Here is a 16,500-nt window from a genome sequence, read left to right as displayed (position 1 = left end):
ACCAAAATATTCACCCCATCCTAATGGCGTTGTTTCTGTTGTTTCCGATCTTGCAACCAAAGTAGCTGATTTGTTATCAAACCAGTTCCTGAAATATTAATATTTATTTAAAATTTTCACCTTTCAGATTATTCCATGCGATTTAATAATATGCTTAATGAAATCTTAATGTATAATAAATGAGTAAAGTATTTTGATGGACATAGGTGAATAAAAAATACGGCGAATGTTTTTATTGAAAACTAATAAATCATGAAATTTTTATTGTGAATTCATTTTCTTCAAAGCACTTGACGTTGATACCAATGTACTTATTCCAATGTTAAATCTATGACTGGAAGCGTATCTTGAAAATATCTTTTGGAATAGCTTTCAACTGCCGTGTAGAGGCCTTCCAAATGATGTCAAAACGATCCTCTTTTTACGCATTATTTATTTTCGAGAATCGCTAGAGGTCACATAGTACTAAATTTGGTGAGTAAGGTGAATGTTTAGAGACAGAAAGACTTTTAGTGGCCACGAATCACCAGGGATTTGTGAATGGCGCGTTATCATCATGTAGCAAGCCGTTGGAACATTTTACAGGATTTTTTTGGATTTTTTCGTAGTCTATCTCTGTTCTGGTTGTACTGTGTCCTCGCCTAAGAAGAAAATAACAACTAATAGCTGAGTGAGGTTTTCATTAAATTTCTTTCAAATAATCCAGATCTACAATGAATTCACGAACTCAATAAAATGGCCGTGTTAGCAAACTGATCCGCCATAACAGCTGAAATAGGTGTAGCGTGAATAATTGATACAATAATTCACTCAACTCGTACGTGGCTTTGTCTAAACAACATCAGAAGAATATAGTTCGTTCGCATTTCTATCAGTATCATTTACTTTGTGTTTCAAAACCTCAGCTCCAATCAACTATTGAGGGAAAAAATAAAAAAAGTTAGGTTAGTACGAGTAGCCTCAATACGAAGCGTATTGCATGTTGTGTTACCCTTTATTTTCCACGAAATGGTAACCATCTAACCACCATCCTATCTTTTCCCTCTTATAGTTTATTTTTCAATATTTCCAATCCAGTATCTTTTACTTTTTTACTTTTTATATTCCGCTATTTTTTCGAGGCATTCTAGTTTCGTCATCCAGCATCTTCTTTGTTTTCTCATTATTGATTCATGACCAAATTGTTCTGGGTATCGTACAATCACTTATATTTGGCCATATCTCGTAATGTTTGACTGTGATTTCTGTGTCTTTTTATAATTTGTTTATACTGTCTTTTCGGCATTTTCTCTTCTTGTCCCAGTTTTAACAGCCCTATTTGTCCTTCTACTTCATAGTATCCAGGTACCCAGCAGAGGCTCACTTAAGTGTCACGAACCCAGGAGAGTGCTTCGTGACTGCTTATTATCACCTTTAATTTTGTCGTACTTGATGTTATTGTTTTTAATGCTGCCTCTCTTTCAGTGTAGATGGATGTATATATATATATATATATATATATATATATATATATATATATACATGATTCACAATATATCAGAGATATTACATCCAGTTTTCAATCATTATGACTTTTGGATGTTTAGCTTCTTTGAAAACACATTGGCTTCTGTTCAATTTTTTGTTATATAACCATCTGAGAAGATTGAGATTTCTCTTCTTTGGTAGAATTTTTATTCAGTTCTTGTCTTGTCACAATGTTTATTTTTATCCTTTCCTTGAAGCCCGTTTCTGTTATCCTTTAGTAGTTGTTCTGAACTAATAGATTCTTTATTCGTTTTCCTCCTGTAGTAAAATTCAACGTCCGTAATGTTTGCGTCCAAAAGCGTGTTTTGAAACTACACCATTTATAGATAACAGGCTTAGTACTCCTTCTTGTACTGCTTGTGCAGTATATCTGATGGTTCCGGTAATTCCCAGTACTACTTCTCTCTGGACTTTCATGAGATTTTTTCGGTTAATTTATTTTCTCATAGATTCCCAGCAGACTAATGAGCTATAGATTATGGTTGCTTTGTATATAACAAATATATTACGTTGTAGTCTCCATTTTGTACCAAACATCTTTCAGCAAGTGTAAAAAGTTTTGGATCCTCCACATTCATTTCTCATGAAAGTTTGAAGTCTTATATGTCCCTGAGTATATAGCTTCCTTTGAGAGGGAAAGCTTTTGTCATTTGAATTGTGGCGGCGAACTTAGTTTTATCTTGTATTTCCTTGTAAAAAAAATTAGTTCGCTCTTTTTAGGCTCTTATGATCGTTTCCTTCACTCGTAAATATCCTCCGGTTAACGTTATTCTCCAGATGGGATACGTAACTCAGATGCATCTTAAAAAGAACACTTTAAGCAGTGTAGCGGTGAAAACATTACTAAACGGAAAAGCTGTTTGCTACGTCACTGTAAATCCAGCAATTCTTGGTTGGAGAATTTCGAGAAACGGAATGATCTGACCTTCAAATAAAGTTTACGGTGCTATAAGGCAAGCGAAAGCAAAGAAGTTTGCACTGAATCGGAAAGCCACGTACAGATAAAAGAAAGTATTTATGGGGATGTTTCACGTCGAAATTACTTTCGAAGAATTCGTCACAAGCGATGATGTTATAGCCTCAGAAGGCTATCAGGGAAGCAAGGAAAGTTGTAAACATTTCTCAATCTTTTATAAAGCAATGCAGTGATACAGAGGATGATATTTTCTCTTGTTTGCATATTTTTTAACATTTCAACGCTTCATTTGCATTTTACCTAGCTCATCAATCTTTATCCGTCCTAGATAAAGATAATAAACGAACCTCTGTAAGTGAAAATATGAACCCATAAAAACCCCTTAACTTAAACCCTTAGTAGGTGAAAACCTCGAAAAACCCAAATTTTTAAGCGTTTTCCTGGGTTTTGTTATCTAGGTTCTACTGTAGATGAAAAAATAAAAATAAGGAGCTCACCTGACAGTATCGAAATGTGGAAAATTCAAAAAACGAACACTTCGGCAAGGCGGTAATGTAGGATCAACATACACACATGAAGAAGGCACTAAGGACGTAACAACTTGCGTTGACGTGACAGTTTTTGTATAAGCCCCCCCAATGTATCTAGGGCTTCTGTGGTGTACATTTTTGCTGTAGACCGTAACTATTGAGGCAAGCAAGACGTAGATCCATTTACCGAACATTTTCGTTTGAAACTGATTATTGTATCGTTCGGGTATTTATGAGACTTTTATCTACCTGAATTTCTTTTCAATTGAGACGGATATGACTTAGTCATTCTTTGAACAAATATTTTATCCAAAAGAGATAGTGGCAGTAACAATAGTTTTTAAAATGGTTTTTAAGATTTGAATATCTTAGAAACGAGTGAGATAAACAAAGACATGAATATTTACTTGGTTCTCTATTCTTTTTTCCTGAAAAAATATACCGTTCAACTATAATGTTCAGTTTATAAAAACTATTTAATACCAATTTTTACCTGCCTCTTCAGAAGGGTCAGGTCTACATAGTTTTGAAATTCGTTTACACTAGATCAATAAATATGTTTGAATAAAAGTTTGAGAGGTCATTAACTTTTTGAAAGAAACAAATGTACGGTCCCTGGCCAAATATTAGACCCATTGCAAGATTTCATGTAAAATATTCATTACCGAGTGATTGTTTGATTGTTTTAAATTGAATTGATTTTTATTTTTATATTATGCAATCAATTTAACATCAATGAAACAGCATAGATTCAGAAAACCATTTGGTCATTGAGTTTTAAAGAAAAGTGGAAATAATGTAAGTAAAAGTCAATATTTAACTGCCATTAAAGCTTTAATTTTGTGCGACATGCTATCAATGCAAGATTGTACTTTCTCCTGCATTTGAGAATGGTGATTTCACACATGAATAATTTTTTCTAGAAGATGTGTTTGTTGGTGATCAGCTCTTTAGCCACTTCTCTTTCCATCAGCACCCACACATTTTTAATTGGGTTAATATCGGGGTTATTTTCCAGCCAATCCAATATAGGAATATTGTCTTTTGTTAATAAAGCTTTAACAGACCGAGCAGTGTGACAGGGAACTCCATCTCTCATGAAAGTGAATAGTTACCTTTATGAAAACCATTCTCTGAGCTACCGGATCAACCGATTTTGTACTTACCGATATTTCTTTTGAATGATCTTGCCTCATTATTACTTCTACGACCTACAGACGTCCATTGTCCTTGCTGATGGTGACTGACCAAAGCATTAATGTTCTGAGATTTGGCAAAACTGATATGAATATGACAATTTGCAATTAAGTTTTTCTAGTAATTGAATTGTTATGATTTTCTTAATTGAGTGGAAAATTCTCATAGCCAGAAGCTGATGATCATTTTTCATTAAATTACATTTGTTTGTAATACGATCCCACAATTCATCTTGGAAATCATCTGGAGAAAAATAAATAGAGTCCTTAATCGCCTCTAAAGAAAACAATCAGATTTATTTAGGTCTGATGAGCGGTCTGATGAGAGGCCAATCTTAAGGACAATTATTTCCTCGTTCAATCCACCTATTTGCATATTGGCTGTTTAAGAAGACTCTTACATTGACACTAAAATGTGGTGGTGCCCCATCATGCATGAACCAATGTTACAAACTCAATCGTTAGGGCAAATCGTCAAAAGAATCCGGTACAGTATTTTTGACAAATTCGCCAGTTAGATGGTTTGGTAAAATAACTGGTCCAATCAAATAATGATCGATATGAAGGACCCAATCTTAAACACACGTTGAAAATGTCGAGGAGTTTTCACTTGAGGGTTTTCATTTGAATACTCATAATAGTTATAATTAAGTACTTGTAATAATTCTACGGGTGAAGCGAGCCTTATCAGTGAAAATAATTTTCTTTTGAAAGTGAATATCCTGATGTTAAATAATTCGTCAGAGATGGGCATTATAGTTGGGTTTGTAGATGATCATATGCCAATAGGTTCTTCATCTCGCCTGTTCATTTGAATAGGACGTCCACGATAAACACTGTAATTTTTTTTGTTTTTCGTGTCCTTTTTGCAGCATTGGAAAATATTTCTCTACAAGGAACCACGCGATTAGGAAATCTTCCTTTAAACTCTTCTACGATTTCCCTACAGTGCACGACGGTCACCCTTAATTACCCCTCAGAATAATTCGATCGCTTTTAGTTACCATTAATGATCTTAACAGTCTCATACAGTGTACCAAATTAGATATTTTCAAGGTAAAGGGTGGGAAAGACATAAAGTTTTTTCCAAATTTTGAGTCCTAATTGGAGGCACTATAACTCCTCAGTGATGAATCGGGACACTATGTATATATATATATATATATATATATATATTTAATACATCCGCTCAATCTGGTGTTCTGATACAAGAAATGATTTTTTCTTCACTGAAATCCGCTAGTTAGTGTCAATTTTGTCAATATTCTAAAGTGTGTTGACAAATCCTAACCAAAATTTTGTAATTTTCTCTTCCCGCACCGTCCCCTAGATTCTATTATGGTACCTCAAAACCTACTATCGTAATAATACATTAACAACTCGGAATTTGAATCGTATATCAATTTCCCTAGGGAAAATCAAACTCGTTCAAAAAAATCCAGACGAACAAATTGACAATTTTTCATGAAATTAAATTAGGAAAGCAAATTTTTGAAAGAATATAATTAAGAAAACGAATTTTTATATGCATGTATACTAATAAAAACATATTTTTGATATTTTATAGGCATGGAAGATACATTTTGGCAAAAATAAGCTTGTAGCAAGTAAGCTTCAAAACATTTTGTAGTGATGTTAGTGATATCTGTATGTCTGGAAACCATACAAACAGATCTAGTTGGATGATTTATAGATTATTTTTAAAAAAAATTTATATGAAAGATACGATGAATAGGTGACGAGCCTTACTTTTCTATATTTACTTATAAGCTGTTCTCTCACCACTACAAATGTCTTCGATCTACATAAATAATTACTTTTAATGCCATTTGTAAGTGAATTTATTCCGCTGTGTTACTACCTAATTATTTTCTTATCAATAATATAGAATAATAATTCTATTGTCTTCAACAACTCCGAATATAATTTTTATTTCTTATGGGAACCTTTAACAAATAATATAAAATTACCCATAAAAAATACGAATTCTAACTTTCATATTGTTATTGTTGTGTATTATCCGAACGGTTCCAATTACAACTCGGGAAAGTAGGGAAACCCATATACTGCAACATTAGTAAAAACAACTGAAATTTTTAATTGTGTTCCTACTAAAATTGTTATGGAACAAAAGATGTTTAACGTAAAGTCAAAATTTTGAAAGGAGTGTGATTTGAGTTTATTTGTTAATATGTACATATTAATTGGCAATAGTACCTACACAGCTCATTTGATTTTGTGAAATTTTACATGATGCAAGCATTCGAATTGTATTGGATAAATTTATAAATTCAAGGACGGGCTTTAGAAAAATCAATTTAGGGATTCGTATCGAATATTGCACCTTGTAAATAACCAATGAAAACGATATTAATTACTAATGAAAACCACCAAAGTTATCGCGTGGACACGAATATTCATTTCTTCTGTGTGCATCTATGTTACGTACTATGGTGCTTTAGCAGAGCTTTTGTTAGTTTCTGTCAGATTGCTATATGATTTTTCGACCACAGAATATGCCAACATAATTTTTGTTTATGGATTCTGTAATAGTAATAATAGAGCTGCTGCTACAGAATAACACTTTTCCCAGTGGAAGAACAGAATGAGGACTTCAATAAGCACCAGACAAGTAAGTCGAGAATTTAATGTTAGTTGGTGAAAAGTAAGTGAAGTTTTACAAAAAAATCATCGGTACCCACATCATATTCAAATGGCGACTATATCCTGGAGATGAAATTCATATGTAAGAATTTTGTAGATGATTTAACAATCAACAACCAATGTTGTATAGTCTCTATTTACAGATAAAACACAATTTATTAAAAAAGGGATAAATAATTCCCGTAATTCGCATGTGTGGACAGAAGAAAATTCTCGTTGCTTTTCGGGAATGTCGTACCCACTGAAGGTTTTCGGTTAACGTGTGCATTTATAACTTTATATAGAATATTCTGTCAAATTTGCTTGTCAACGCAAACGTTGTTATTCAAGTGATGTAATTATAGCATAATGGTGCATCACTCCACTTTACTGGCACTAAATAATGTTTTTGGCAGCAGGTGGATACGAAGTGAATGTTCTGTTTCACCCAAGGAAATTCTCGGACAGTCAAGCACAATCTCTACGTCACTTGATAACATTGATAATTACTTATTGAATGTAGTGAAGTCTGCCAAATTGCACAGTAAATCAGCTTACCACTTTAACAATCGTTTCGTTTCAAAATGAGACTTTTCCAAATTGCTTTAAGACGGCAGTAATCATATATTTGCATAAAGGGGGAGATGAATATCAAGCATTGAATTATCGCTCAATTTCAAAATCAAGATTAGAGCATCACCGAAAAACACATCTATAGACTAGAAAATGAAAATTATTATGGAAAAATTGTTTTGTTTCTTTGTTAAGTCGGAATCTTATCAGATTTATTACCGAATATATTTTTTCTAGACCACAACTTAGGTTTAGTTCTGTAGAAGTACTTCAATGGAATATTTGATCTGATTTTGATTTGTTGAAAAACCAAAAAATCCAGATTCGTTTATAGAACTTCACCTTGTAGGCAATGAAAATGGTACCAGTTGCATTTGAGAGATCTTACATCGATTAGCTGAGCTTCATCTGCGTATGATTGTGATAAACTGTTAAAGACATATATATCTCACAGTATTAAGAAATGCATGGATCTTATTCACAAGTAGTCTTCTTCTTCTGATGCCATCTCCATTTAATGAAGTTTGGCGACAATTTCGGTCCCGAGTGGTGCGAATTAAAGATGATGTGTTTATACTAGTCCAATCGCGTATGGTTTTTAACCATGAATGTTGACTGCGGCCAAGTTTTCCTTCAATTTTTCCTTCTATTATTAATTTCAGTATAGCATACTTGTTGTTACGGTATATGTAGCCCAGATAAACAGCCTTTCTTCTCTTTATTGTTGTAAGTAACTCTCTTTCCTTTCCTATACGTCTAAGTACTTCATCGTTAGGTATATGTTGAATCAATGATATTTTTAGTAGTAGAAAATCCACATTTCAAAAGCTTTGAGTTTGTTCATGGTATCCACTTTTAATGTCCATGTTTCTTCTCCATGCAAGAGAACTGAGTGAATATACGCTTTTACAAAACGGTATCTTAAGCTTAAGTTCAAGGTTGCGTAACATAATAGGCTTTTCACCTCTAGGAATATGGCTCTAGCTTGTTCTATAAGTGATTTTACTTCGACGTCAGGGTCTACATTTGTTATTATGCAGCTGCCAAGGTATTTAAGTTTCTCAACTTTCTCTATTTTGGTGTCATAGATGTTTATGTTCAATTGTGGGTTTGGAAGTCTTGTTATGTTTTTGTTACATTAATTTTCATGCCTAGATGATCTCCCACTTCAACAACTTTGATGATTAGGCGTTGAGGGGCATCTGGATTGTCTGTAATGATAACCGCGTCGTCTGCATATGTCCTGCCGTTAATTTATATTCTATCCTCGTCATCGTCTATTGCTTGGTTAAATATGTGCTACAGAATACTATACACTCCGGTTCTGATGTCGTTTGTTCATATATAACCGTTGCTTTTTGATTCCAATAAAGATTTCTAGTAAGCTCGATGTCTTGTTTGTCTAACCCTTTTTTCTATAGTAATGTCAGAAAGTCGGTATGATTACCACGATCGAAAACTTTCTCGTAGTCTATGAAACAGGCATAGACATCTTTCCTCATGTCCTGACATTTCTGGAAGAGTATTAATAAGCTGGCTAGTGCTTCCCTTGTTCCTAGAACTTCACGAAATCCCATTCAAAATCTAACCTAATACAATATAGAGAAGCGAAATACTGACTGACATGGTAACTTGAGTAAAAGCGACGGATAGGTTATATATACTTAGTAAATTATATATATTTTTTTCGAGAAAACAAACGCCAACAAGCGTAAAATTATCTATCAAGATCTCTAAAATTTATTCAAATAAAAATACCAACATATTATTTTAAATAAATTAGTTCGTTTATACGGTACGCAAAACAAATAAGTCGCACACTTTCTATTTATGAATCACGACAATACCATTGATACTAATGTCTTTTTTAAATCTGACTTTTCACAATATATCATTTAAATATTGTGGATCATTTTGATTATGTGCACACTTTCCGTTTTTGTTGGCTAATCTGTTTTTTCATATACCTAGAATAATTGCCACTGGGAATATAGTGAAACTTTCATTCAAACAATCCATTAAATGCTAATATCTGGGTCAAGTTTACCTGACTGCTCTAAAATATCAAGTGGACTGTTTCTGATCTCAATTGACTCTATTTTTATCAATGAAAGAGTAATAAAATTATGAAGCATTTCTAATCTATAGTATCACTTCTATTAGAACACAGTTTAAATATTAAGTTATACCTTAAGTATATGATGGATATATTATCTAAACCGTCTTGATTTTAGTTCTCTTTTGATAGAGAATTATTTTTTTAAAGGCAGGAAAAAATTTGACGTTTCGACCTACTTCGGTCTATGAAAATATGAATTGACACTGACAATTTGCGTATTCATATCAATCAATAGATTATCTACATCATGAATATTAAAATAAACATAAAATCGAAATAGAAATCTACTTTAACAATTTTTTTATTTTCTATTTCTCAATATTATGTAGTAACTATAGATCAAATTATACATAGTTGCATTAAAAGTTAGAAAATCTTTATATACCTATATAAAAATTTCGTGTCACTATGTATGTTCGCGAAAAACCCCAAAACTACTGAATAAATTTTTATAAAATTTTGTAAGCATCTTTAATTTCGTCCAGTTTGGAAAATAGGGTAGTTTTTATTTCAATATTAATATTTGTTATTGCAAATTCAAGGTTTATTATACGACTTTATTGTATATTTATCGATTAATTGTATAAAATCCTAATAGATGGCAGTTAGGCATCTAAGCTGCACAGATATCCGGTAGATGGCACCGTATTTCTATTTCTAGATTATAGATGTCGCGTTTGAACGTAGAATTCCCTTATATTATCATGCTTACCTTTGACCAGTTTGGCTTGACAGTAAAAGCTACTTGAATTTTAGGATTATGTCAATAAAATGTACAATACAAAGATTTTAAGATTTTTTTTTACCTAAAATCTATCTAATTTTCGCTATTCTCTCTCCCTTTCTACCTGTTCTCACATCACCCGTAAATTGTTTTTCATTTCAGTTGTACCATATTCTCTTCCTTTTCCAATGGGCTTAACCAATTTTTTCAATTCTTCACCATTTTCTTTAGCTTAAAAATATTTTATAAACGGAGACCTTCATTATATACTTTACAATTGGTGAGACTCCATTACTGGTCAAACGTTTTTGCTTACCCTGTAGTTTGCGTGATACACAACAAATAAAACAAATTTTTGCTTTATTTGTAACAATTTCCACAAATAATCGTCAGCTACTTAGTACCTTCTGACTTCCCTGCCCAGTTTGTCCAACTGCAACTAACTCAGGTTAAAGCTGGACGTCTTTCAAATACTATTTGCACTGCTTCGAAAAATACTTCGTATCGTTGTCATACTGGATAATGAATGTTGTGCCAAACAGGCACTGGCCAGAGCGTACAACCTTCTTTCTTCAAAATCTATTCAATTTTTAACAGGTCTCTAGTCCCCTAAAACTTGCCCTGTTTTCTAGTTGGGTTTACACATAGATCTAGCATTTGCTCTTCCTTTGACCTGCACACAAATAATTTTCACGTAGACCCAAAAACCTCAAACTTTGACTCTTAACTCTATAAAACTCTTTCCTACTCTGTTCATTAGCCCCTTAACTGGCTCTGACACCTCCACAAAAAATGTTTTGATCCAAAATTATAAGACACCGTTGAGTCCTTGACAATATGAAAGTGAAATTTGTTAAAGTGTAATATTTTTAAATTGAATGAGAGGATTATGGGGTGACCAGTAGTCTATGTCTCATAAGTGATAGGTATTAGAAACTTTCAAGTTCTGGTCACTTGATGCATAAAATAAATTTATGTGCATTTTTTTTAGGAGAAAAAAACGTAATATCAGCTGAATTTTGAATTTAATATCTAAAATCCAACGAGTAAACCACAATAAATTAATATTATATCACTTTTTACATTTCAATACGCAACTAACAAATTTATCCGAAATAATATCGTTCTTCTACCGAGTCATTACTGAATTTAGCTATTTTTGACTGTCTCTTTCTCGTTTTAGATTCGCACAAATCAAATCCGTAAGGAATGCAATTTTTCGCCAATAATGTAGCCATCGTCTTTCTGTTACTTAAAACTTTCGTGACTGTTATTGTCGAAGTTTCGTACGTTCTCCTGCGCGTATAATGTGGTAGAATTGTTTCTAATTGGTCTAATCTATCCTCTATCAACATATTGTTTACATTATTTGTAAACAGCTCAGGTGTCTTCCTGTTTTCTTTTGATAAGGTAACAGTTTCGCTGCTTTCCAAATTATTAACATAAGTACTGTGGTAATCGACGTCTTCCGCTTTTTTAAGATGAACTTGATTATATCTGAAACAATGAGACAGTAAGTCGTTGCAAGAGAGGTAATTTCATTAATTGTTTAAATAAGGTTAATAAACTTGTGTTGTGGCAAGAATTTTGGTTAATATTAAATGCGTAGCTACTTTCAGTTATATATTTATTAAATCAATGGAATGAGGATTCAAACTACTAGCCCAATGATATGAATTTATTTATCTTCACCAAGATTTCTAGTTGTTAATGCACTTTTTTTAAATATGACTAAAACGAGAAAAGATATGAAAAATGTAGGGATTAGAATTCTCTATAAAATTTGACATATTTACAATAAACCTGCGGATGTTTGAAAAAATTTAAAATTATACAGGTTCCTAAGTAATCTAAAATATTGTAGTAGGGGCTTCGACACTGCTATTTAAGACGAAAAGTTACTTATAAAAACATAACATCACAGCCTTGTATGATACGATTTTGGAGATCTCCTAAGTTTAAAATCGGGGCTGCATAAATAATAAAATTCGGAGAGCTGTGTTGAGGTGACCTAGGGGGTCACGGGTGTGGAGATCCTCGTCCGATCCATTGATCTGGAGTAACGCTATTCACAACTCGCGTACAATCACTGCACAATGTGGAGGAACATATATGAACCACATGCGTCTTTTAATAATAAGAGGTACATCATGCAAAAGAACTGGAAGTTTATTTTCTAGACAATGAAGATGATCGGTCCACCCTTCAGGAAGAAAAAATGGTACTATTAAATAATCCTCGATGATACCAAGCTAAACAATGATCGAAAAGGAGTTATGTGAAAATTCATAATGAGATGTCTTGAAAAGGTTTCATCCGTAAACAGAATGTTGGTGGCAAAATTGGGATTGTTTGCAATTATATTTAAAATCTATTGGCAATATTGTATAGAGAGCAGATAGTAGGTAGCTAATTATCTTTTAGAACATTTCAAACAGTTCTGTTACTAACATTTACTTCATCACCAATTTTTATAGTACTCCTCTCTGGATGCTGGTAAATAATTTGAAGAATCTGGTTTTCCAATTGAGGAGTTCTCATATTCTCTGATTTAGGAAAAGTTCCAGTCTCTTGTAAACGAATATGTATCTTAGTAAACGTATTAGAACATGATAAACGATTATTTGGATATCGCTGGGCATACATACGTCTAGCCTCTAAGGTGTTACTAAACGTTAATCCATAAAAAGATTTCTAATTCGTTTTTTGCGTCAGTTTTTTACTTTTGACATTATTTCAAAAGCTTCTTAGAATCAGCATGTTCTTTCGTAGTAGCATCACCAGGAAAAATAAATTTCACTTACAGTCTGATCTCATTTATCACAAACAATTCAACACCCTTAATCTCATTAACGACAAGACTCATTACACAAGTTTATAGAATCTACAATATTTCAGATTACTTAGGAAGGACCTTATATATAGAGGGAGTCTCATAAGTAATGTCGGTTTTCATATGTGAAAATTCTTACGCGTCAATGTCGTAAATTGTTATGACTAGGCTCTGAAGAGTACCATGCTTTACATTGCTGAAAATAATAGTTTAAAGCATCCGTGTTAGCAAGACAAATATGTGTTGGGAAAGACACAGTTACTGAGCGAAAAGTACAGCGTTGGTTGAATTGCTTTAATAGTGAAAATTTTACGCTTGAAAATCGTTTGCGCTCAGGTCGTCTACCTACGTATCTACGAATTTTTCACAATCTAAGAAAATGACTAGTTAATATATGGAATGCAATAGAATAGACCCTTATGTTTATACCCGACCCTCACAGGGTAGGGCATAAATATTCGGCGATCGAACAATTCTGGGGGGTACATTAGGGGTGACTCTATCACAGAATTTCACTGCTTTTGCTTAATAAATAATGAAATGTGAAGTACGCATCATCAATTTAACAAAAAAGCGCTAAATATGCCGAAGAATTGAAAGAAAAATATTTCAGTTTGAAATGATCCATGGAGTATGAGAAAGTTTCTGCAAATGTGACAACGCAGGAGTATTTACCACTATTGACTCACTAATTTGAGGACTTTCTATGCCCCTTCTTGATGATAGATTCACCATGTCACAACAGAGATCAAAAAGAAATATAAACAGTGAGTTTATTGAGGGGAATCGGCAATGAAGCTTATTTTGTCAGTCAATAAATAAACTAAGATGATTTTTATGTACGCGGTATAATCTACATTGACCATCTTCAGAGTAGTAAAAAGTATGCTAATTTAGGACGATTCAATAAAGATATTAACACAGTTTTTCCCATCAGGACAATGCTAACTGCCAAAATTACTCGAAGAAATGTTCCGGTAAAAACAAAGCATAGAACTCAAAGTGAAACCACGTGTAGAATTATAACGATTTTTTCATGCGAAAACCTCAGTTTCAACTAGAAAGCCATTGATTATTAATCCGCAATTGAATAGAACAACCTCATTGACACGAGGGTCGCTACTTAAGTTTTTAGATGTGGCAAACTGATATGTCAAATCTGACATTGCCATCGTAGAGTTTATCATTTTTAATGATGGATAGAACGACTGATATTTGAACATTTTCGTGCGGTGATTTTCTATTACTTTTGACGTGGATTAAATCTACAGCTGTGTACCAATCAACTCGCTTTGTATTTTGATGATGAAACACCATCTCGAACGACCGTGTTTCACTGGTTTACCGAATTAAACCGTGGTCGCACTTCGCTACAGGAAGAAGGTCGTCCAAAATCGTCTGTTGTACCAGAAAACTTCGATGCTGTGCGTAAACTGATGTTGAGAGACCTTCATGTGACATACAGCGAGATTGAGGCATACTTGGATATTAGCTCCACTTGTATACATATCGCATGAACATTTGGCTGTCAAAAAAGATTTCTAAGCTTTTGATCGCCTGGAATTACTGTACATGACAAATAAATTGATAGGTCGACGTTTTTTTATACTTGAAGAAGCAGTTAATATTTTGGAGGTATCTCAATCGAAATAGAAAAATATTGGTTAGGTTAGGTTAGGTTAGATTGGTTCCAACGTATGAAAAAGTGTATTGATCTTAATGACGAATATATCGAAAAATAATAAAGACATATCAATCACAAATATTTATTTTATTTGTATCTCAAAACTTATGTAGCCACTCTCGTACCACATATTTTATGAATTCTGATCTTTTGCGTTGATTTTTGTTGAGAATTGATCAAATTGATAGCTGACCCTACCTATCCAAACCTTGACCTTATCCTTACCTCACACTATTTTGTTTTATATAGAGTCAAAGATGGTAACTATGTTCATGTTAATTAGTTAAGTTAACAGGCGATAAGCACTTTTTGATATGTTCACGCGACAGCGAAAAAGCGAAAGAAATGGCGACAGGCAAACGTGCTCCAATTTGTAATTTCAAGAATTGTTAAGTATTGAGCAACAATCCGAAGATTGTTTAGCAAGAGTTTTGTTAATAAATTAAGCTTTATTTTTGTAATTAAATCTTGTCGCCACATGCTAAAACTTTGTTCATTAATTTTCTTTCACAGAATTATAAGAATTGTGAACAAACAAATAAGTTGCTTCTATATAAAGTCCTGAATATTTTTCTAATTCAAATTGTAAAAGTTAGATACTGATTTTTGTGCACATTGACAGGTACCTTTTGAAACTCTATTCAATAAACTGAACATTTTGTCAACTTTAAACTTTATCATTTCTCAGCAAAGAACCCAAACCCAAAATATCAACAATTTTGAAATATTTACATCAGATTTCTCTGATTAGTACTGCATCTATCTTATTAATCCGATTATATATTGGATATATAACCAGAACCAGTCCAATAAAAAGAAAATTGAAATAATAATCCTTAACGCAAGCATATATTGTTGAATGTCATGAATTATTTTAGCCTAGACCAGAAAAGTTATGGATAAAAAATTATGAATTTTACATTGACAATTCAAAGATAAATTACCTTACTCTGTATATAATACATACTCAATAAATAGACAATTTTTATTTAAAAAATTTACCTCTTATCAATCGCATCCCTTTCTTCATAACTATTATCAAATCCTCTTTTATGTCTATTAATTTCATCGTTATTTCTACTTTTACGATCTTTCACAAAATATTCTTTTGTCACCAATTGTTCGTAGGCACCTTTATGTTTAATACTATTATCCTGCTTGCACATCGCTTTTTTCTTAGTGTATTTAATACACACCGGATTTTTGTACACATACGAAGTAATAACTTTGACAGCTTTAGTTTTTACGACTGCAGAAGGTTTTATAGGCGGTATATTATTAGGGATAGGAACGTCTCCTATGTATGGTAAGTGCAGAGAGGGCAAATGACTCATATAGTGCCGAGGATTGTATAATTTAGCGCATTCATGTAACAAATTAGCGCGCGATCTAACGGTGAACACCGTTACTAAGACAATCGAGATATACATGTTCGTTAAAATACTCGCACAAGAACTGCATTAGAACTAGCAGGGCAAGTGAAATAAAGAACAATTTATAATATTTCACGCATACCAGTTATTGTGTAGGGGATAAGTGAAATTCTTAATTGAAAACTGTATTTCAATTCTGTAAATAATCGTTTCAGTCTTCTTAGTCGATTCCTTTATCAAGTTTACCCAAAGAAATTTTAGCATCATTTATGTATAGGATTTTAGAAAAAGATGTATTATTAATTTAATTCTAGAAAAAGAATAATATTAGAAAAAGCTAATAAACAACAGAATCGAAATTCTGAATAAATATGTGACACTG

At 32.8% G+C, this 16,500-nt stretch overlaps 1 protein-coding gene across 1 annotated transcript; it reads right to left on the bottom strand.

Moving 5' to 3' along the window:
* Positions 1–11,334: 11,334 nt before the first annotated feature.
* On the bottom strand, positions 11,335–16,175 carry LOC130892320 (uncharacterized). The gene is made up of 2 exons (XM_057797693.1): positions 15,748–16,175; positions 11,335–11,725 (listed from the first exon to the last, which is right to left on the bottom strand). The coding sequence occupies exons 1-2, from the start codon at positions 16,173–16,175 to the stop codon at positions 11,335–11,337; spliced, it is 819 nt and encodes a 272-aa protein (XP_057653676.1).
* Between the last annotated feature and the right edge of the window lie 325 nt (positions 16,176–16,500).

This window comes from Diorhabda carinulata, chromosome 4 (genome assembly GCF_026250575.1).
Source record: "Diorhabda carinulata isolate Delta chromosome 4, icDioCari1.1, whole genome shotgun sequence".
Taxonomy (NCBI): Eukaryota; Metazoa; Arthropoda; class Insecta; order Coleoptera; family Chrysomelidae; genus Diorhabda; species Diorhabda carinulata.
Note: the sequence above shows the minus strand (reverse complement) of the source record. Positions and strands in the feature narration are given on the sequence as shown.

Coding starts and splice junctions, on each gene's coding strand:
- LOC130892320 (XM_057797693.1), bottom strand. CDS start 16,175: ATGTATATCTCGATTGTCTTAGTAACGGTGTTCACCGTTAGATCGCGC. Junction 11,726..15,747: donor AGGGATGCGATTGATAAGAG/GTAAATTTTTTA, acceptor TCATTGTTTCAG/ATATAATCAAGTTCATCTTA.